This window comes from Agelaius phoeniceus, chromosome 10 (genome assembly GCF_051311805.1).
Source record: "Agelaius phoeniceus isolate bAgePho1 chromosome 10, bAgePho1.hap1, whole genome shotgun sequence".
Lineage (NCBI taxonomy): Eukaryota > Metazoa > Chordata > Aves > Passeriformes > Icteridae > Agelaius > Agelaius phoeniceus.
In genome coordinates this window covers 12,524,987-12,549,745 of record NC_135274.1, presented here as the reverse complement: position 1 = coordinate 12,549,745, position 24,759 = coordinate 12,524,987, and the positions used below count along the sequence as shown (strand labels likewise).

The 24,759-nt window shown below is 39.9% G+C and overlaps 1 protein-coding gene across 1 annotated transcript; it reads right to left on the bottom strand.

Annotated features, from left to right (window-relative positions):
• ATP1B3 (ATPase Na+/K+ transporting subunit beta 3) lies at positions 1 to 24,484 on the bottom strand. Its single transcript, XM_054639175.2, has 7 exons — positions 24,180 to 24,484; positions 16,625 to 16,753; positions 12,978 to 13,085; positions 11,283 to 11,470; positions 10,500 to 10,550; positions 5,462 to 5,548; positions 1 to 2,307 (listed from the first exon to the last, which is right to left on the bottom strand). Exons 1-7 carry the CDS (start codon positions 24,286 to 24,288, stop codon positions 2,137 to 2,139), a joined length of 843 nt encoding a protein of 280 aa, XP_054495150.1. The 5' UTR covers positions 24,289 to 24,484; the 3' UTR covers positions 1 to 2,136.
• Between the last annotated feature and the right edge of the window lie 275 nt (positions 24,485 to 24,759).

Sequence of the window (24,759 nt, the reverse complement as noted above, 5' to 3'; positions counted from 1 at the left end):
TAGGGAGAACAGGAGTTTATTGAGTTTTACCTGTCTGAAAAGTGCTGGTGAAAAGTTGCCATTTCATGCTTTGTCTATAGACAAGTCAAAAGAGAAATTGTTGCAAAAAACAAGCTCATTTGAAAACTGAGTGTTTCTCCAGAACTTCTTACCATTCCTAAGTGAACACAAGTGAGAAGTTTTTACATGAAGCTAGTCCTTTTCATTGTCAGATGCAACATCTACACTTAAGGTCCCTCACAACTATTAAAATACTTTCAGGCAGTATTAATACACGGAGAAGCAATTAGTCATATCTTCAAGAAGCCAGGTATCCCAGCTCTAAAAGTGCATCATTTAAAACATTAGTAATGGAATATTTTGAAAGAACATCTCATTCAGTATTAATGCATGCCATTATTACAAAAATATTCATTGCCTATTGTAGGAACAACAACTTTTTCTTTGTAGACAACAAAAAGCATGCTGAATGGTATCAGATCAATATAAATCTATTTTTAATGAGGTTTAAGACACTGTTCAAGTCCCATTAAGAGCAGCTTCCTCCAACTGTGCATCAGTGTAGGCTTGCACAGCTGTTAAGTTTTTCACTAATGTGGCTTAGACTGGCCCCAAACAAAGCAGGGCATTAAGACTGGATCTTGAATTTTAGAAATCCTTCATTTAATTTGTTTAAATAAAATATTAAAAACCACTGTAATAATTAGGTATAAAAGTTGTTAAGTAACAAATTTGGGCCTAACTAGTACAACATACAGGTATTTACACAAATGCAGATTTGCTGTGGTCTTTAATATTGGGAAGACATCAAAATGTGAACCATAAGCTCAAGCCCACCCCCCCAAGACAGAAAGACACAAAAACCTTGGGGAAGAGTAATATAAATTGCATGTCAGCTCAACTGCCCAAGTCAGCCCAACAGCATGGCTCAGCCTGGTTCAAAGTGAGCAGCAGTCACAAGTAAACCAGACTGGCTGGAGTCATTTTAGCAGCTGCACTTTAGGTTACATTGCAAGTAACAAGCCCCAAGTCAACAAGGTATTTCTACAAAGCAGTTGATAACACCAATTTTCTAAATGGATGATGATGAAACACATGGAAAGTTCAAGATGAAAGAGCAGATGAAGACGTGAGATGTTAAAATGATGCGACAAAACAGATATATAAATTAAACAAGAATGTTTAATCAAGACAATCCTTTCTTTTTCCTTTTTTTTTCCTTAAACAGAGGTTCTTCCAAAATTTTTTTCATTGGAAAATCAAAGCCTATTCCCACAATAGTGAGGCCACTTCTTTCAAGCAGCTCTGTTGTACAACTGTTACCAGGATCCTAAACTATTTAAATTGTTTTCTATTGATATTTCTGAACTAAAAAGTTTCAAAATATTGTAGATTTTATTTGTGCTCCACATATTACAAGCAATTAACAACACAAAGAAAGGTTCAATTCCTCAGCTAGAACACCAAACTCTATACCAAGTATTACATGTACACAATACTTGCACAGTGACAAGCACAAGAAAGTACTAGTTGAGCACTTACTTTCAGATATTCATACCAACTCTTAAAATCCACTTCAGTTCTCCCACGCCACCCAGTCTACAATTTAAGGCATCTCCACACAGCCATCCATCCACTGACCCACCCATTCCCATACACACGATTTATGGTGGAGGTGTTTACTCTTACAAAGAAATCACTATGTCAATCAGGTACCATTTATTATTTATCCCTCTAACTGTGTCAGCATTGAGATATGACAGTTAAACCAGTGTTAAATCAATACAATATTTACAGAGCACAGCACATTAAGCTTGAGACACTCACTTGGAGGATAAAACCACATTTTAGAGCAGGACAAAGGTCACCATTATTATGTGTTTGAAAACAGCTATTTACAGGTCCCTATGACATAACTATAGTCTGTACACTGTTCCAACAGGGCAGGCAAAAAGCAGGATAGGCATTTATTTTAAGGGAATTTAAACATACAATTTGGAAGCATATTATTATGCTACCCTGAACGCCATGAACCACCTTAACATTCTTCAAGGTGGTCTCATATCCTAGGATGGCATGTCCAGCTGATACAAACAGACAACACAACATTTACTTGGTGGAGAGGGCTTACTCCAGCTATTCAGACATCATGACTTTGAAGGCAATTCGTCCCAGGAACTTGTCACGGTCATCTTGATTTTTTAAATTAGGTGAGCCGTGGATCTTACACTCAATTGCTATTTCTTCTTTGGTACCATTGGGGGTAATGGCTAGCTGAACAGCCACTAGAGGCTGCAAATAGTGAGCCTAGGAAACAGAAAGAGGGGGAAAATATTTGAGAGACCAGAGTAAGTTGGCATTAAATTAACATTTAATCTATCAGAACAGTTAAGAAAAAGCTAATTAGGAACCCAACTTTTCAAAGTCCAATCTGATTCGGGTAAGAAACTTCATTTTCCCAGGTTAGAAATACATTCTTCATAGTATTTCTTAACTAATATATTCAACATAATTTGAGTCACAGACAGTATCTTCAAGATGCATATGAATTTCTCCTTTTTTAGTTCCAATTCTTCTAGAAACCTTCAATGACAGAACCTCAGAAATCAGTGTCTTCCACTCTTCTGCTTGTTTTGGCTTTGTTTGGCAGGGTGCATGTAATCTGCTACAGAACCCAACTTTTCTAGCAGGGTTTAAAGTGTGGGTTCTTTTCCAAAAGCCTGGCTCAACAAATACTAATAAACCAGCTTCCCTTCTGCCCTATCCCATTTTCCTTTTCAGCAACAAACCATTCTGAAAGGCGTTATCTGTTTAACAGCTTTATACAGAAACCTCTCCTTGAACATCCTGACAGTATCCTTCCTGGGCAGTTATATTTGGTGGAACAATTACAACTTGTGACTACTGTAAAAATTAAAATTTAAGAATGAGAGCAGAATCAATTCCATTCTTTTGTCAACCCAATATTGTACCTCGCATCCAATTCAATAAGAACTTTCATTCTCTTGTAAAGTGCCTATGAATTAAATAAGAGCTTATTATACAATGTTAAGGCAGCATTGTATCCAATGTTCATAAAGCATTTCCATAATTTATTAATATTTTTAGGTCAGTACTGCTGACTGATGATTATGCAAAATTCTTTTCCAGGTAAAAATTCATGTAAGTCAGTGGATTAAATACAACACTACGGTATTGTGTAAGTATAATCCTTGAACTTTAATTGAACAAAATTTTGTGTTAAGACTTTGTCTGTCCTCATTTAACTTAAGACTCTTTAACTCATTTCTGGTTTTAGGCTATCTTCTCTATCAAAAAGCACAGGAGAGAATGCTCAAAGTCTCATTTATAAAGGATGAGGTCATGAAAGTAGATGTGCTAAAATCTTTAATATGAAGTACTAGTAAGAAAAAGACTGAAGTAGCTGCTTTCATTGGATAACAGTTTTACTACATCAGAAATTTTTCTATGCTCCCATTAACTTCAGACTGGGAGGGAGGAAATGCAGCTAAGGAAGACTCCCTCAAAACTTCCCAGTTGTAAGGGTGATGCCACACTTTGAGTTTTCTAAAAATCAGAACTAAAATTCCGATGTTTCCTCAGGGAGAGAAGTCTTCTCACCATCAAGGTTTTTCCAAAGGAGCACACAAATTTCTATGATGTTTTGAAAAGAGATGATACCAGAATGGACTTTTACTCAGTATAAAATTTGGAGGATGAGGGAAGAGAGGCAGCATCCTCACTGACTACGTCAGATCATCTAAAAAAGGGAGTATTCCCCAAGGTCAGAGTTGGGCTCGTTGTACTAAGCAGCAAAAGACAAGAACCATCCTGGACCACAAAACTGTAGATATTAATATTAGTATTTTTCTGGTTCCTACATGAACAAGAGCAGCAAGTTCATTCAAATCTTAACTCCTTTACAGAACAAAGTAATTTAACAGTTCCACATTGATAAAATATAAAAATTCTGTTGCAGAGCCAAGGAATGAATCCAGACCCTTGAGACGCAGTCAAATACTCAAACTTCCCACAACTCTCCTTACTGCCTCTTCTTTGTCTCACTGTTCTAATGTTAGGAGAATTAGGCCTTACATAAGCAAGAATCCCTAAAACCATAGCCCCTATTCCATATGACAAAGAACATTAAAAATAATAACAAAAGTTTTTTCTAAATCACCTAATTCAAGCAAGGAATAGCACTGTGTTTTGCCTATCTTCATTAGTGTCTTTTCATAATCTTCCATTTTCCATCAGTATAGCAGCAAGATGGGAATTTTGTTAGTAAAGTTCTTCATCCCATCCTTGGTACAAACTGGGTCTTGACATGTCAAGATGCACAGATGCTGTATTTTGCATTTCTTAGGGAAGCACTACTCTCTTTCATTCCCTATTCTTTCATTCCAAGAACAGGATAGAGTCTGTACTGACTCCAGCTGCTAGAAGCACAGATCATCTCTCTTTAATTTGCATGCCTAAATGGTGTACCAATTCATAACATGGCAACAAAATGGAAAATCCAGAATTACCAGAAGTAACGTGAAAGGAAATGTTGAAGGAAAACAAGCTCCTTCCATATTACTAAAAGCTATGGGAGGTTAAAAAAGGTTATGGAACTGCTGCAAGTATAGAGTACACTGGAAAAATAACTGATAAAGGAGTAATTTAATACAAAAATCACTTTGGTGTAATTACAACCACCCACCATGGTACACTATGGATCTCATAGATTTATGTTTGAAAAAGTACCTTTATCTTCCATGGTGAACAGTGTTTATTAGACTAAATAACTTGGTCAGTAAGAGGCAATATAATTTTCTGTTTTGAAAAGTACAGATTTTCTGCATACAGTGATCACAAATTGATGCAAGAAAATAAAAAGATTAAATTCAAGTTTCAAAAGAAACTGGAGTTTTAATTCTGTGTATACTGTGTTCATAAAGTAGTGAGTTTAGGGTTTTTACAACAATAATTTTAGAAAACCCCAAACCTATCTGCTGCATTGAAGTCCTTCATAAAACAGGGCAAATAGAAAGCATGGCATGCAGAGCCACAAAGAAATATAATCAAAAACACTGTAAGGACTTATGAGCTTAACATCCTATATGGAAACACCAAGAATTAACTACTAGAAAGTGTACTGTAACATGAAGACAGTTTACTTCTCCTGCCTTTCCCTGCACTCAAAAAGACTCCAAAAGATTTCAATGAGCAAAAAAGAGCAGTGGCTCTCCAGACTGCTGGTGTACAGCCTCTCCTCCATGAGGACAATGCCCAGTTTGTTCATGGCTGCCAAAGCACGTCTCAGCCTCACTGAGTGCTGTGCAACGTCTGCATCTGCAATATTCCTTAGCAGCACCTCATTACAAAGTTCAAACTTCAGAATGAATCTGCTACTAGCAACTGGAAATGCACACAGAAACAAAACACAAAGTGAAGACCATCATTAAGGGACACTTACATGCAAGCTTTTCCCATAGTACGGGAAGTACATCAAGTCCATTGCGCCATTAGGAGGAAAATAATTTATGTTAACCACGCCTTCTTCCTGTAATTGCAGACAGCAAGGAAAGCAGAAATTAACATTTGCTTGCATAAAAGTGAACACAAAATTAAAATGATAACCCAGTGATGAACTGTAAGATACCTAAAAAAAGGCAACTGACTTACAAACTCAAAGTAATTCAAACCAGATTTCTTTTGGCAAACAGTCACATGCTGCACACATCTGCTGCAGTAAGGATGAGCAGTACTTAAATTAGCAGTCGAGTCAAAGGCAGCCTGCCTTCATACTTGTGAGTCAAAGAAATGGGGAAGGGGGCATGTTCATTGTAATGAGTAATTTAACAACACAACCCCCCAGATATTATTTAAATCCCAAGTATCTCCAAGCAAGCCTGTGTATTTTTGGTGAATCATGTGCTGTGTAAAGCCAGGTTTTTACACCTCTCAAGCTTGTAATGATACAAGGTTTCACAGAGAACCACAGACACCTCTCTGCAACATTGTCATTGGTAACATAGGTGCCCTCTATCCTTCAAACACAGGCCAGATATGAAGAAACCCAAATGGTTAAAATGGTGATGTCGCTGGAGTTGTATCACCACCTCAGAGGAACAAAATACACAGATGCAGGCCTTATTACTCCACTGGCCCCTGCAACCTCAAATCCTGGATTAAGAAAGAATAAATTAAGAAAGAATAAACCTACAAACCTGCTGCCTAATTTCTGACTAAGGAGTCACTCAACCCATAAAATATACAAAATATGTATGTATGATTGAGCTGTCCAGACACAGGTTATCAGTATAGCAATACATAAACCCCTCTCCCTATACCCAACATTCTTCACGACTGTATATCCTGGCAGAATAACAAGCTGCTCCAAGTTTATACCACTAGGAAATGCCCACATCTGCAACCTTCTGCAATAAATTAATTTATTAGCATAACCAAGAGAAATGTCATTAAAACAACCACCCCAAAATGCTAAATGCAAGTTCAGAACATCACTGTTTGTTCCATGTAATTCACAAGTTCAAAGTTAATTAACAAGTTTCATTGTTGTTTCTCTATTACCATAGACAACAGCTGTAATTTTGAACAGATCCCTACAAAATTCAGAAGACAACTGCAGTAAGATCAAAATATATTTAAGAACAAGCCACAGCTCAAGGTTACCTTCTTTTCACCTCCTCAAAAGAACATACAATAGTTTTTTAGGATATGGCCACATTCTCATTCCTTTGCAGTCTAAATTACTGCAATCATTGATATAAGTTTATTAAGTATTTCGGACCTTGAGCTTGCATATAACTATTAAGCAGGAATATGTTGATTTTCACCATTATTCTTTATTTTATTTAAAGCTCATGCAGCTGAAAATACTTACTTTTCAAATATATTGCTGAAATAATGGTTAAATAATCAGCATATGGAACAGCAAATAGGCAAAGTAAACAGGAGTAGTGCTTTCTGGAGCAGCTAAATACAAGGCATGCATGCAGTCATCACTATACACTAAATATATGCATTAGGCTCTCAGTGCAATAGCAGGGAGGTTCTGGGACATGCAGCTGCCTATCTAATGACACTGCTGGGGGGGGTCCAGATCTTCCTGAATAAGCAATCCTAATTAATATCCCTACACAATTAAATAAAAGCAAACTAAAAAACACCTAAACAAGCTGCATTTGCTGAAGAACTTCAAGAATCTGTCCATTAGTGAGTGTCACTTTTTCTGCTTATCATGTAGTTTCCACAAAGAGCTGCTGACAGTCAGCAAATCTAAAAATTGGAGAATGTAGCTGGACAGACAGGCTTCCACCTCTAACTGGGTCTTAATTAAGACTGCAGTTTAGAAAGAAGAATTTACCAGATGTTGAAATAATATGCTAAAGAAATAATATAAGAAAGACCCAAGGAAATAATTTAGGAAGGAATGATCTATAATCACTTGAGAAGAAGAAATGGAGAAGATAAAGAGCAATATTCCTTAGAAGAAACTGTAAAACAACAGATTTCTATGACAAAAAGCAAGTTAAGTCAGATCCTGAATAGGCTGACAAAAGCAAGGCACACAGAATGTCATTCATACAGCCATTCTTCATTCTTGTCAACTACAAAGTGATACCTAACACGAAGTCAAGATGGTCAATAAACAGCAGAAAAAGATGTATTTTGGAATTAAGGCTTTTCTTTTCTCTAGTTAAAAACGAAAAAAACTCATCAAATTTACCAGTTTTCAGTAGATGTTGTTTTAAATTGAAATAAATACTGCTGCAAGATGTTCTAGCACATGTGAAACTGCACAACTCTGGCCCCAAACTAAAGACCTAAAATGTTGATCTTCAAACTTCTTGGAGGCAGAATCTTTTTGTTGATTTGTATCTCCTTCTGGAGATTCTCAACACTGCAGCAGATTAGCTCCTGCAGGGTCTAGGAGGAAGAACCAGCTGCAATGAGTGTCTGACACTGCAAACACTCACATCCCTCATCTACAGAAGTTACAGTGATGACAGCTTCAACTACATGAGGGCACAGGGGGAAGCATCCCCAGCTATAAGTGTGCTGACTCTGAAATTTTTCCATTAAAAAAACCCCACCATATAAAAAGTGCAGGGAGAATAAAGAAGATTCACCTCACAGGAGAATACCTGAAGAACATAAATTCCACACTGAAAAACTTAAAATGATGTTTCAAGTGGCCAAAACTGGCAGGATGTTCAGACAGAAGCTATTGAACTAATTTTGTATTTGAGAGACTTGTAAAAGCAAAAATACCATTGAAAAGTCAGATGGTGTATTATGTCCAGGCAGACACTTCTCCAGGTGGCTCTCAGCATATGTGGGATTGAAGCATAGAAGTTCCATCTGAGCATGAGGAAGAACCTTTTTCCTGGGCAGTAACTGGGCACTGGAATAGACTGCCCAGAGAGTGTGTGGAGTCTCCCTCACTGGAGATATTCCAGAACTGTCTGGACACGACTCTGTGCCATGGGCTCTAGCATGTTCTTTGAGCAGGGAGGTGGGACCAGATGACCACTGTGGTCCCATCCAACCTTATCCACTCTGTGACTCTTAATTGTAAGAAATATTTAAAAACAGAGATGAAAGGGAAATAAAAAATCAATGAACAGTAAATCTACAGGATCAATTCTAACTGGTACCTAAGCTTTCCTAAGCAAGTAAATTATTATGAGCTAGGATGAGAATAGGCTAATAAAGATAAAATAGATGCATTCAAAGCAGCAAAACCTGACAAATACTTCCCTGGAAGTCACTAAAGAACTACTAAGATGACTCATTTTTAAAATCATAACCATCACACTTGTGTAGATCACAAAAATTTTAAGAGGATACGGTAGCAGAACTTCATACTTATAGAAAGGAGATGCAAGAAAACACACACAAATCACTTCTGTGTGTCCCAAAGGGTAAAAAAATAGCAAAAAATGCCACCATGATCAACCAAGTTGTTATCACGCTCACTGTTTTGCTAGTGAGACCAGTTAAGAAGGTAAGAAGGAGCATCATCTGCTTAGTATAGTTTTTACTACTGTCTCTTAGAGCATCCATAGACAAAAGTTAAAGAATTACATCATAAAATAGGACTGCCATCAATATTTTGTAAATCACTTAAACATTAGTTCTCAACACCTCACAAGGCATTTCTGGTGGAAATTAAGATGACTGCTCTGGATCCTATTCCATGTTTCAATATGGACTTGAGAGGCAAACCCAAGTTCATTCATTGATGGCACCAAGCTAAGTAGTGCAAAACACTTCAAAGAACTTGATCCTGTTAAAATGATCACAAAAAATGACAGAGGAGGGCCAAAAATAGCCCTATGTTTTTCAAAGCTGTGAACTTTGAGAAATCACATCTACAAATACAGACTGGGAAATAACCAGAAGAATGATTTAAATAGTCAAACAATTAAGATACAGACTAGTGTATTACAAACAGCAAATTCACCTTGCTTTCAACGTGATCACAAAGGGAGAAATGCAGTCATTAACAATACCTCAGCTAGAGGCAAACTTCTATCTAGTTTGGAATATCACATTGCAAAAATTATAAATTAGACAAGTCAAAGAAAAAAGAGTACTAGTAGAAGTAGAAGGAGCTTAATTGCTTTATTCTGTTCAAGAGAATGTGGGGTTTGTAAATGGAAGCAAATAAATCAGTCTCAAGGAAGAGGAACAATCACCTTTGCTTGCTATGGACTGTCATGGAGAGATCAAGACCTGACAAAAATCAAGTATTAAAATCTGTGCCTACCACAGCTATCTAGGATCAAGGCAGAAACCCTTACAAGTGTTTGTCTCATTAACTGCTAACACTTTTATCAGTCACCAGAAGCTAAAAGCCAGGACTCTGCCCCTTGCTCAAGCTACAAACTTACCAACTGTTTCACTGCTCCCCAAGCAGTCTAGGGAAAACACCCATAAGTCAAAGTAATTATTATAATTGCAATAAAACATTGTGTAAATCCATTGGTACATAACAAATATGCAAAGATTAGCTGTTATTTTAAGTAGTTTATACTTGATTTGAAGGCAACTTTTACTTGAGTGGTAACATTAGTTTTCACACACAGTTGTCTTACCCATCATTTATAATATTGTATAAGGTGCACTTGCAGCATGGAGAAAAAATAAAAATAGAGGTTATGAAATGGGAAAACAAAATATAACTCACAATAAATAAATAAACAAGACCACAAATACACATGTATGCATTTTCCTCAAATCTAAACCAAATCAGGTAGTTCAAACATCTAAGAATGAAGGAACAACCAAAAAAATGTTTCTATAGGTACACTGAAGAAATTAAAGACACTAAAACTAAATGAGACATACAGTAAGATGAAAAACACAAACAAAAGTACAAAATCTCTAATAAGAAGGGAAGAGTGAAATAAATCATACTTCATTATTCATTGTAATCACAAGGAAAATCAATAACACGCTTATTTCTTACATTCTGAACTGACCTTAGGGGTGCACTGTATATGTGGCTCTCCTTCAGGCTTTAATCCAATTATCTAAAGGAGACAAAGGTAAAATATTTACAGACTGAAATTGAACTTTTCCCTCACTAAATATGAGTTCATACAGGGACTAAGTGTATCTAGTGTAATTTTCATCTGAACACAATTTTAAACTAGGACTAAGATTTAAAGCATTGTTAAATCAAATAGTTTACTCAGGTTAACTCAAAATAATTACAGTAGTAACAGAAAGTACTGTTTTCTTATTTTACATTTAGCATGTAATTTTAATGGCTCAAACCAGTTAGCAATTCAAGTAACAGGTACATCATTCATCAATGAGTAACAGGACATCACTGAAAAGTCAAATACATTGTAGTTTTCCTCACCTTTCATAGTTTAAGAGTTACAGAATGCATTAGATTGGAGTTATTACACTGGAGTTCTGAACACAAACAAAGTAGAATACTTTACTTTGCAGAGTGGTCTAGAATCTGTTTCACAGAACAGTAAGTAAAAGCAAAGAACAATATACTTCTGAAAACAAGATTCAGATACTTTGGTTCAAGTCATCAAAGCCAATACTGGTATTAGAATGCTTAAAAAGGTCACCTCATACTACTCTCTAGAATTGCTCAATGTTTCAGTAAATTACACTCCTCAAGAAATGCAAATACCTTGGGTAAAAAACTCAACATATATTTCAGTCCTTTCCACAGTCATCTTTTCATACAGCAGTAGTTGTGAGCACTTGTACTAAGAGCTAAAAGATAAGTAGGCACTTACCCTATTCATTTTCACAAGCACGCAGGGAGTTCCTTTAGAATAGCCAAAATTTGCATCCTCCTTGCCAGAGCACTGGCCAAGGTCAGAGAGGTTGAACCGACAAGCCTTTTTGACAGCAGCCTCGCTCTGATCAAAGATCTTCCCCCGGGTACAGTCTATGTTTTGTGACTGCTTTGAATCATTGTATGCTATGGAACAAAACCAGCTTGTAAATCAATGCTATAAAGCACATAACCAGCCAAAACCTGCAGATGCCTATAGAAATAATTATCATGTTACTTCCCTAAGAGTTTTCTCAAGGAAGTATTTTCAGAGCACTGTATCTTACATCCATCTTAACAAACACTTTTTCAAAGCCTACAGACAAGTAACAGTGTACTTGAATGAAAGAGTATTACAGAAGAATGAATGCTTTCCTGCTTTTAAAATTGTAACAATAATCACAACTTCATGAATTTCTGTACATAATCTAACTATATATGCTAAGCCAATAATGTATTAAAATACAAACAATCAAGTTTTTATCTGGAAACTCAACCAGTTTTCCCTTTGCACATGTTTCTTTTACAAATACACAGGAAACTTGAAAGTATTCCAATAATTAATATTAAATTGCCTCTACATTTACATCAGATAGCATAATTTACATTATACTAATATCTCAAGTTGTTTCTCACTTTCTTGTGCTTCTGAAGTGCACAGAGCACACTGTCACAAGTGTTAAATAAATCCCATTCAAGACACTTTGTGGTTTCTTCTCCTCCCTTACTCTGCAGCTCCCAGCTAATAAGGTAGCATGGAGCAAGGGAAAGTTCATCCTGATGCAAGAGCACAGAAGTGCAGGAGAGGCAGGTAGTCCTGAAATGCAGCATTGCTCTCAGGAACCCTTGGCAGAGCTCTGAAAGAAAAGCCTACTCAGAGAAGCTTTTAGTAGGCACCAAAACTGTGAATATGGAGAGATTCAAACACAGCTGGAGCTAACAAAGCAACTCTTGCACACAGGTGAGATTTCACAGCACCCTCCTCATTCTGACTTAGAACTTCTGAGGGGTTAAACTTATTAATATTTTCATTTGATTTCCATGTTATCAGAATAAGTGTACATATAGGCACATACGTGAAATAATGTATGACAAACCAGTGATTTTTCCACCCTTCAGATTTGTCCTGTATTAGCTTTTCTCCATGTTCTAAATTCAGTGTTTTAATATTTCTGTGTGTAGATACTGTGTATCAGAGTGAAAAATCAATAAATTGCAATTAATTTAATCTTTGTGTGCCTCATTTTTCAAAGAGACACCTAAGTTCTTCAGACTGAAGTACTCTCACTCAGTTACCAAATCATTTAGATTAAGATTAATCAGATAACATAGGTCTTGTATTTGGACCTATGTTATTTTAAATTAAATTCTTTTGGCATATGTAATTTCTACATCTTACAGTATTTTTAAATAACCACATCACCCAAAACTCTCCATTATGTACTGGACTATTCCTCATGCTCAGGCTCACTGTCCAGTACAGGCATTTTACTCACCATTTTCTGTAAAATAGAGACTTTTATAACACATATATCTACAGTAACCCTGAACTTGCATTAGTCTGCATTGGCAATTAGTAACTACAAGCAAGAAATGAAATAATGTACTCAAGATTAAGACTCCTAAATTACTTGGGCAATTGTAAGTAACTTACATTCAAGGAAGTTTTGAAGTGTAGTAACATATTCTGAATATGACTGGCTGTCACTCCTATTAAAGTAAAATTCCAATGCAGTGTCTGGCTTTGGTGAAATCATAAGTCCTTAAAAAGAAAAAGTTTAAGTTAGGAACTAAGCAACTTATACTTCCTTCAGCACTCTAACCCCTACTCAAACATCCATAAACTGGAAAATGTCTATTATCTGTAAAGAAACATTAATGTTACCCCTATACTCTACAGTACTGGAAGGTACTTTGTGTTTGAAGCCAATAATCAAAATCAGCATTACATTAATTAACATTTAAATCCAACCCAATGCATAACTGCAATTCACAAACCAAACCAAGTGATTAGGAAAAGCAAAATCAGCAGTTTAATCACTTTCAATCAAAGATTTTTATTGATCCACTTTCCACACTCAGCAAGTTAAGCTTTAAAAATAATTGAAAAAATACCCAAAAGCACACCCAGAAAACCTTCACTTCAAGCAAGAGTTCAAAGCTTTAAGCAATACAGAGTGAAGCTAGGATTGTATTACTGTACCAGAAACCCAGGGGAAAAAAATTAAAATTTGATTATACATAAAGGTGGCTTGAAAGTTACCCCAGTCAAAACAGACAAGTCAAGTTAGTATTCAGTCTCCATCTCCTCAAGCCAAGCTGAGGTGCCACCTGTCCCATGGAGAACAGGGACACTTTAGAGAGCCCAGGGCACGGCTCAGCCAAGCTCCAGAGCTGCCCCACAGTGTCCTGGGGGAGCTCCAGCTCCTTCTGCTGCCCCTGGGGGCTCTGGGCAGGAACCAGAGCTGCAGGAGGTACCGGCCCTGGACCACCAAAGGCTGGACTCAGCCCCAGCTGGAGGATGGGCAAGGCACACATGGAATAAAGTGAGCATGGCCTCTCAAGAGCTGAAGTGCCCCTGCTTCCCAGAAAGCTGCAGAGTTCAATCTCAGGGATTTCTCTGGAGCAGGTGAAAGCAAAAGGGGCACTGATACACCCAGCCTGGGCCACCAGGGACTGGCACTCACACAGGTACCTGATGGCAACAACCCCCCAGACACACACACAAAAAAAATAAAAACAGGCCATCTTTATAAAAAATAAACATTTAAGAAAGTAAGATAAAGTTAGGCTACTGTAGTTAACCATCACAGTAAGGTTCAGAAAAGTATATCAAGAGTGTTTTTCAGCAGCCCAGGTCTATTAAGGATTTACCTACAGAAATGGCCAAGCTTCTCATCCAAAGGCAGAAACTATTTACAAATACTTGCAACTTGCAAATAATAAACATCTATACTAGAAACTCATCACCAACAAATATTCTTCAGCTTTAAAAAACCCAGATACAAGTTAATGTCTTTTATTCTAGGTCTTTTATAGGATTCCAAAAAAACCCTCTTTTTTGCAATAACAGCAATTAAATTATTTCCATGGAAGCCACCAAGTAAAGGCCTTAATGACTAACAGTCCATATTTTGACTGCAGACTACTTTGTACCATTACAGTAATTTTCTGGCCTTCACAGTGAACTGGGATTCAACAAAATAAAAGGCAATTAGTAGCAGGGCTGAAAAATCACTGGAGGGGTTTTACACATTAGGAGCTTTCAGGGGATAAGAGATTATTATCTACACAACTATAATGTAAATGAAGGACTTAAATTGTATTTTTCAAAGGGTATATGACAAAATAACTAAACTAGTCGTCAATGAAGGAAAAAAATAATTTGAAGAGATTTACTGCTTCAGGGGAATGTCAGAAACATCCCAGGAAGAGGGGACTGCTCCACTTCCAGTGGATTACATTCTGCCTAAAAACTATGGTATAAATTCTACAGAAGAAGCTATTTTAAGGACTGATGCATAGATTGTGAGAAATGCAGGATTTGAGCACTTCTAGAGGAACAGAATTAACAGCCTCAGCATAGGATCACATCTAGGATTGTAAAAGAGATTACATTATTTTACAATTCCAGGAGGGATTTAACAAAAAAGGTTTTAAAATCATCTGGATTTGATTTATACTATTATATCCCAGTGTACAAAGCAATTCAGTATCAATTGTAAAATAAATCAATCGTGAGATTTCCAAGTACATTTAATGTAAGAGGAGAGAGAACCTTTGACCTACGGCATCCAGGTTTTGTGTGTAGATTTTAGTTTTTTTAAAGAATTTAAGTTTACAGCCAGGAACATTACATGTCTCACTGCAAATGAAAAACAACAGAGTTAAGGAGAAACATTAAAACAGAAACAAGCAACTTGATTAACTTTAACGTATGAGTTACTAAAGACATGGTTAATAAAGATATTCAATTCAGAAATGTTACAGGAATTCTTCAATTAAAAACTTATTGCAGCATATATACTTTTAAAAACAAACATCCCTTATGACTTATTTCAAAGCCAAGGAAAATTAATACCCTGAACTACATGAGAGAAGAAATGTCATTCAAGCCCAGCATTAAGCCACAGCTATGCACAGCTTCATCCACAATGATGCTTCTGACTTCCACAACAGACACAATGGGAATGGGGAGAAATGGTCAACTAAGCCACCTTTTTCTTCCCTCATTTATTTTTCTTCTCTTTTTTTTTAATTATTATTCTTTAGAGCACCTAGCCCCTTCTTAGCTTGAAAAAACAGCAGAAATACTCAAAATCCCTTACAATATGACACTTGTTAGAGAAGCCAGAACACTACACCAAAACAAATTCTGTTCACACTGGCCCAACTGCAACTTGCTCCACAAAGATCACTGCACCATCTTAAGTGTGGATACAGCTGCAAGATGATGTTCCATTTTAAGAGTTTTACATTCAACAAAAGGAAAAAAGTATTTTAAAAAATAACATCATCTCACTTCCCCCCATATATTATTATATTGGTGAAGACAAGCACCTTATTTCTCATTCTTATTTGTACAGGGTTGGTTTTTTTAATTTACAATTAGTTCCTTGGAGCAGCCAACAGTGAGGCAGGAGGGCAGCACACAAAGGAAGCAAGACAGCACTTTCAGTGGCAGCTCCGTGTTACAGGGACTTAGCTTCATCCTAAACAGGGCCCTTACTCCAGTGGATCCCTATCCCTATAATCCCTGAAATCCAGACTTTCCATGTCAGTTGGGAACTATCTAATACTGTAATAAAAACTCTGCAAAGGCCTCTATCCCACAGTCCTTACATGCTCTTGAGCAGATCACACCCACTGTAGAGTCTTCCTGTACCTTCTGCAAAGTATCAAACACTAATCAAGGGGGCCTTCCACCTGATCCAAGAGAACTGGTTTAAAGTAGATTTACAGCAATTGGATTAAATTATAAATTATAACTTCTACATCAGCATGCTGCGTGGATCTGCAGGCACAATTGTGGTCTACATGACAAATTCAACTGACAGGAGCCTAAAGAAAAAAACAGCAAAATTTAGCAAAAAAACCCACACAGAAAGCTACTGCCTGAATTTATGCTATAAACATATATAACTTGCCTTACACCAAGTTTTACCTTTGCAACCTGCAAGTAACTGAATAATGACAATTTCCCATAAGAGGTTCATACTTCCAAAGAGCTCTCAAATGAAACTCAGTTGTTAAACCAGACAGAGGTTAATGAAGAAATAAATAAAATAAATACAGCGTTACCTGGACTAGAAATGCGGTCCCGGTACTTGGGTATATCACTGCTCAGGGTCTGAAGCATAACCCACATTGTGAATGTGAAGAGTGCTGCTAGGAAGCCATAGAATACCAGATAGAATAGCAAGATTAATCCTGTAAAGAAAAAGATAAAATTACAATTTTTGTTTCATATAATTCCATTACATATTTTGAAAATCAGAAATGGGAAATTAGCAATACAATGTTTGTAGTCATAAATATGCCTCTAGCATACATATGTAATGCACAGTGAACAATAATGCATACAAAGAGGTTTTCTTAATACTTTCTGATTCTTAAAGCTTATAGACCATTTTGGCATCTCTATTTTTAAGAGAGAAGCATTAAAAACCACTCTTTGGGCTATATAGGAAAGCTAGCAAAAATTACTAAGCAGTGCATTGCAAAAAAAACCAAAAAACTGTCACTTGTTTACTAGAATTTGAGCTTTGTATCTGGTTGTTGGGAAGATGAAAGAACTGAGGGAAAAGATAAAATTATTACACTGGATCCAGACCAGGGAGGAAGCAATTGTTGCTTTAATAACATAGTTGATATTTGAGGGAACTCCACACAAGAGTAGTCCTCCACACACATCCAGTTACAAGATACTTCTCAGGGTGAAAATGCTTTCTGCCACGTGTTTGAAAACAAACCAAGCCTTCTCTCCAGATTTATCCAGCCTAACACACACACACCTGCTTTACCAATCTACCCGGGGACCCAGCAACCCCACCAAATACACAGATTATTACCAGCTTCAACTTGTTTCATTAACTGAGCACTCGATAGCAACCTAAATAAATGTGTGGGATTCTGTTCTAAGACTGAGACTTAAGGACACATGCAGAGAATTTGTCAAAAAGAATGGGAGCTATTAAAAGTACTGAGGGGACTGGATGATTGGACTGAGAGCCATCTGTAAAACCATTCTAATTCAAAACCATAACCAAATGTTGACACAAATTCCATTTTTATTGGATATTCTAGCCATAAGGGCACTATCAGAAGCCAGACATGCAACTTGGGTATGAAGAAATGCACCTCAAAACCATTATGCAACATCCTACCACTGACGCTTGACAGAAGCAAGTGCAGAACTTTCTAACCTTTAACAGAAAAGGAAAGAGCAAAAGCAAACACAAGTGTACCCCAGTGCTATGTACTGCCACTGGAATAAGACAGAAGGAAGCCTAAGCCCTGGCTCCTGTCCCAAAAGCCATGCTTGCATTTTGCAAGGAAATAGTCTCTAGTGTAATACGGTACCCAGAAACCCATGACTGCTAAAAATCCAAGTACCCGTTTTACTTCTCCCAAAAGAATTCTGTGTACATCTATTAAAATAATGACATGGTTTCCAAATTCTTTACTCTAAAGTTTTCAACAGCAATCAGCTGAATGTCAGTGGATTCTCCATTTGGTTTTAGTTTTCTATCTGACACATTGATGAAATTACCTACCAATCTGCAATAACCTGAAAATGATCAGCCATTTAAAATACACTTGAAACCACCACGATGCAAGATTCTATGCAGCAATTAGAAGTAGCAAAGTATGCAAACACAAAAACAAGATTACTCTATAATGAACAAGACAGCTGGACATCTATTGTGAATGATTGCTAAGGTTATTTAGAAGCTATTGAGCTGCTAAAATGAGAACATAAAAACAAATAGTAGAAATTCTAGTCAACAAAGCCATTTACAAGAGTTGCATTTGTATTTGGCACAGCAGCAATGTGTTTTACCTACAAGCTTGTAATTGCTTTAACTGGATTTAAAGCAGAATGAGGATCTTCTGATTAATATCCACTGTGTTCTTGGTATTATAAAACCAACCAAACAAAAAAGCTCCCTTACAAAACCTCTGGTCAGCTCTCATTTTGATCCATACAAGTTAATCAACTACTGGAGACTTCCCCCAAACTCCCTAGACAGTACACTTTCCATCAAGTGACCGAGATGTTCATCAAACAGTCCCAATGGAACAGAAGAATTTGACATTTAAGACAAGACAAGCAGCTGCTGTGGCAAGTAGAGCAAAAGCAAGACAACCAGGGGAGTTATTTCAGAATACACTCATATTTAATTTCTAAAACAATATGCCAAACTTCAGTGGAACAAGAAAAAACTGATGAGCATAACGTGGGCAATCAGAGCACCATGGAGTGCAGCTCTAAGCAGACAAGGCCCTAGGAAGAGCCCTGCTTTGGGCCAGCACCACCACATCCCCTGCATTCCCGACCCTGAAGGGCAGTGCCACAGGGGCAGCTCTCCCCGTGGGGTCCCAGGTGTCCCACCCACCTGCACAGCGCTGGGACCCCTCTCAGCCTGGAGGGAGCACCAGGACAGGGCTAACAGGGTCCCCACTCCGTGATGGAGACTGCAGTGACAGCAGCACCTTCCCCAGCCCCGCTGCTCCCAGCAGCAGCTCAAGCACCAGGGATGGGCAGCAGAACACGGCTGGAAAGGCTGCTTCTACTCAAGGCCCTGAAGCTCCACTAGCCTCCCCCAGCCCAACAAAGTTTAATATTTATTTTAATACAGCTTGTAAATGCACTGCAGAACGCTGACCACTCAACTGACCCATTTACGTTTCTTTGCCACATTAAAAAGAGGGAAAAAACAAACAACAAAAATCCCCTCTGCAACTTCCAACAGCTCCAAACTGAGTAAGCTGCTCTTTGTGAGCCTATTAGTACTAATTATCCTTAGCTAATCACAGTGAGCAAGCCATAACCTGTCAAGAAACTCTGCCAAAATAACTTCACATAACACTGGATTTCTTGTCAGGAAACAAGATGTACCCAAGCAACAGTGAAAAGCTATCTTCCATATTTCCTCCAAACAAAGTCCAGCTTCCACATCTAACATGCAACCCAATTCAACTGTTGTACGACATCTCGTAGACCAAAACGATAACACAAGAAAAACTCAAAACCAAAATTCTGCATTACAGTTTACCTAGTTGTTTTGGTTTGCTATTCCTTTTTGCAGGGCATCACAGCACAAAACCACTTCTTCATATCCTAACCACATCAACAGGCAAGTCAAATCTGAAAGACTTCAATTTCTGAACCAACATGTTGATACTGTCATTAGCTGGAATTCAATTGCAGGAATCAAAACACTTCTCCACTGTGAAAATTAGAATTTCTGACTCTGGTGAATGCAAGATATCACATACCTGGCCATCATTTCCATGGAATACAAGCTTTCCAAACTTTACATGGCAAAAGCAATGAAAAGCACATTACTCAGGCATAAACCAGACTGACAAATCTACCTGTACATAATGCTTAGTTAGATATATACAGGTATCAATATAAACACTCCCACAAACAGGGTAGCAACTATTCAACATTACCTGCAACAACAAAAATTAAATTGTTTTTATAGTTTGTTGGATTCCATGCTGCACGGATCCTATCACCTGCATGACTGTCCTTCAGAATCCTTAACAAGTGGGATTTAAACACTCAAGTGATCTTCCTACTGACTAATACCAGGAATATCAAGAGTTTTAATCCACCTGCAGAAGACTTCCTTACTTTAATCTAACTATACACATTAAATAATTATTATTCATGTTTCAATCTTCTTTCTTAGACACTCAAGAATTACTGTTTTCCAAATTTGGGTGACAGCAGAGGGAGGAAGAAAAAGACTAGTTAGAAATACAACCTCAGTGCCATGTTATATTTTATGTCACAATAAGCCAGGGCACCACACAGAACATAGCTACACCTAAGGAGACAATAAAAACTGTCAAGTGCAACACTTGCAAAGAATCCCAAAAGCCAGGGTCTAATGCCAGGATTAAGATTTTAGAACACCCCACCACCACCACAAAATACACTTACTGTACTACTAGAGCACACTGAGATCTGTTACAAGACAAAGCAAGATGCCTTTTTTCAGAGTGCTCCGAGCCAAGGAAAATAAAATACTCTACTGCAATGGCAGACAGTGATGCCAGAATGTTTAATATTACACTACTCATGAAGAAAGCTAAATGACAGTAAATCTCTGCTCAAAACACCAATAAAGAAGACAGAGTAACCATGTCAGAAAAGCAGTTAAAAGTCTGACAGCACTTTTTTTGTCTTCACTGAATTCCAACCAGGAATTTAGTGAAGACAAAAAAAAGAAGCAAAGTGAGATCCTTTGTCATGGTGGCCAACAAGAGTGTATTTCCATTGACATGGTGGAAAGCTTTCCCAGAAATAAGGTGCTGGGTTTTGCTGGCAGGGGTCTTTGTTTGTTTGTAATTACAACCACATATCTCAGCACCAAAAATTACAACTAAGAATTCAAAAGAAAATTCAGTAGGTCTGAATTTCTGTGCACTTCAAGGCAATGCCACCTCTACCTTGAACACCCTGACACAACCAGCTTTACAGAAAGGCTTAAATACACTTGACATGACATCTAGTGCGACCAGAGATGAAGTACTGCTACAGCCTATACTGCCCTTCTTTTTTGGCACAAATTCTTTTTTATTAACCTTATGTGAATAGAATTAACTCTCTTGTAAGACAATGCACACACCTGAGCATGCAGTGAGCATCTCAACACAAGCTGTTTATCCTTGCTCACTCCAGGCAGACCCAGCACCTGGCCAGTACAGGCAGACTGATGCTGATCCTCCTTTTACTGGCAGAAGGCCCCACTCAGCAGCCTGCCGAATCCTCCTTGCTCTGCTCTACCTGATTAAACGCTGGCTGCAGCCCAGACCCACCCTTGTTCTCATCACCTCTTCGAGGACTATCAGCACCCCTCAGCCTTGCTGCTGAGAACAGCACAGCCTCAAGTCAGCAGTTTTTCCCAGTATTTTCTGTCTCTTTTAATACAACAAATGATTATGCCAAGTAATTAAAAATAGAAGAGTTTGGGGGAGAGTGTGTGTAGGTTTGGATATCAACTTGTGAAAGATTCAAACTGAAGTATCCCTCAAGTCTGAAAAAAAAAAGGTGAAAATCCAATTTTCTTCTGCAGGAGACATATTATCCAGTTTTCACCAAGGTGTAAAAAGCAACTCTTTACCAAACTCTAAAATGCAACCTCTGTTACATGACAAATGAGTACAGAATCACTTGTGTCTGATCTTTTCACTAACCCTGAACTGGAAACGGCAGATAGAGGAGTACTCCAATGCCACAGCATTGGCATTCACAGAGAATCACTGCCCTGCAGTTACCATTTACATAAGCCCCTCAGACTGTGTCAGACTAGGGAAAACATGCACATACTGTGAATAATTACTTAAAGGCTTCTCTACTGCTCCTGTCTTATTTCTGTGAGGAAGCTGTCTTGAGACAAGAGAAATAGGCACAGAAGAACCAGAGCCAGCTGAATTCTCATCGTGCTGTCCCTGGAGACAGGACAACCCAGCAGGCTGGCAACCAGAGCTCCCCTCCCCTGTGTCCTCGCCTTTCAGCCCAGAAACCAGCAACAGAAAAGCAACTGTAGTTGGTGAGAGAGCTCTAAGCTCACACCTCGACTGCAGGAGCAGGAGAACTAACCCTGCATATTCTTCCGTGCCAACAGAACCACCCACTTAGTGTCCTGCCATCAAAAAGTTAAACTAAACAGAAAGCCACACACCACGCTCCAAAATAGTCAAGATTATAATTAAATTAAATAAGCACAGTATATTAATCGTGGAATGCCAAAACAAACAAAACACTGAAAATATGGTGTTACTGAACATCCACTTCCTGATGCCCAGACTGAAAAAATGGTATACAGTAGTAACCACATGCCAATCACCTAAACTACTAAGTAAGTAGTTATTATAACTATTATTAGTTATAATTTTTCTTCTTAAGGAAGTAAAATTATTCAAACTGTCTGTAGATACTTTCTCAAGCAACTGTGGAAACTCAGTTACCAACTAAGTCATCTCAACCTCAAATGTTATCTATTGGCCTTGGTCTAACATGAACTAGTAACATCCTAGGTGACTTATTCCACTAGATAGGTTTAAACAGAGAAGATGGTTTCATCTTCCACTTAAAAAAAAAAAAAAAAAACCAACCAAAAAACTTGCAAGCTATTTCTAACATATCTACAGTCTGTGCTGCTCAGACTCATGACACAGCCAGACTTCTGCAATCCACACACCCAGCCCACGCACTTGAGGAAACCTGCCTGTACAGAAAGATCACTAGACAACAGCATAGTGGAAATTTCCTATCCTTTGCTATTCAACTGGCAGAGTAGCTGCAAGCTCTTATTTCCATCTGAATGGAGGGGAACTCCTGTCAGAGCTCGGGCCCTCTCCTGACAGACAGGAGATACTGGCACGGCAGAGAAAGCACACCCCAAGCACTGTCCGCTTAAAGCTCCTCCTCGCTATTTCAACATCAGCGTTCATTGAGATCGTGTCAAGGCCAAGGATGTATTGGCCTGTTCCTTAACACCACGCTGAGAGCCTTGTTGGTTTTGTAAGCACAACTATTAAGTATCCCAACTACATCCAAGTTTTGGGAGGAGACGCAGCATTTTCTGAAGTCAGTAAATATGTCCCATGAGGACTGAAGAAACATCCTAATATTAAGCATTTGTACAACTGTTTAATATGAGAAAACACACTCGGAAAATCAAAATATTTTTATTGGAAGAAACCAGATTACGATAACATGCTTTCCAGCTCAGAAGAAAGCAATAGGATGACTACCTGAAAATAGGAAAATAAACACTGCCTTCACAGGCTTTATTGGAGAGCCTTCATTTAAAGCTTCCTTTAAGAAAATAAAAGGCCCAGAAGCCCTTCGCTGGAACAAATTTAGCACGATGACGCACAACCACACACAACGATCACTTTCTGGAATTGGGGCTCATGAACTTTTGGGGAGGGGGGTTGGGGATTTTCCTTTCCTCTCCCGAAATGCGGCTCCAAGTACACAGGCAATCCGCGCTCATTCATTCTGGATTCCGTGCGCCGCGGGAGCGCGGGGGGGCCTCGGGCACGGCCGGAGCGGGGGAGCTGCCCCGGCACGCGCAGGCTGCGGGCGGCGCGGGCGATGCCGCGGGCGGGGCCGCCCCGCACCTCGCGGCGGAAACCCGTCACGGCCGCACCGCGGCGGCCCCCGGGGCGCCCCCGGCAGAGCGGGCGGGAGAGGAGCCCACGGGCCCGCACCGGTTGCGGGGCGGGCGCTGAGTCACCTCGGGACGCGCCCCGGGAACTCCCCCTTCCCCCCGACCCCCACCCCCGCTGTCACGGACGGAGCTATTTTTAGACCAGCGGTTGTAACGGGCACCGGGGCGCGTGCGCCGCCGCGACCGCGCGGGCCGCCTCACCTGGTGCGCGCCGCCCCCGCATCCCCGCGGGGACCCTGCCGCATCCCGTCCCCTCATGCCGGCGGGGGCCCTCCGGCCCATCCCCGCGGGGGGCCCTCCCGTATCCCGTCCCCGCATCCCCGCGGGGGCCCTCCCGCATCCCGCCCCCGCACCCCCCACCTCCCGCGCTCGGCCCCGCTCCCCGCCGCCCCTCGGCTTCGCCTCACCCCGCCCTTGTCCCCCGCGGCAGCCCTTACCCCAGCTCTTCGCCGTGCGCCCCAGGAACTCGCCGCTGTTGGGGTTGTAGATGAACTGCCGCCACTCGGCCATGCTCTGGCGGAAGGGCTTCTTCGTTTCCTTAGCCATGGCGAGGCGAGGAGCGGCTGCGTCGCGCACTACGGCGGCAAACCCTCCCCGGCAAAGAAAGCCACAGCCAGCGCCCGCTCCCAACCGCTAAGTAACTGCGGCCGCGGCGCCCGGCGGGAGAGCGGGCGGGGGCCGGGCACGCCGGGACCTTCCCCAATCCCGCCCTCCTTCCCTCTTCGCGCCCCCGCGCCGGGCGGGCCCCGCCGCGCTCCGCCCACACGCGCTCCCCGCTGCCGCGCGCGCGCGCCCCCTGCCGGCCAGCGCCGCCCTACTGCGGGCACGCGGCCCGGCCTGGCGGAGCGGCAGCGCCGAGCGCCGGCAGAGCGCGGGGCCCGCCAGGCCCGGCCCGGCCCCGCTCCCCGGCACCTCCGGGCGCCTCCCAGCCCGGCTCCGGGCACCCGCGACTCCGCATGTGCCCGGCCGTGCAGCGCCGGAGATGTTGCGCGGCGGGGCGGGCCCTGATGCACAACC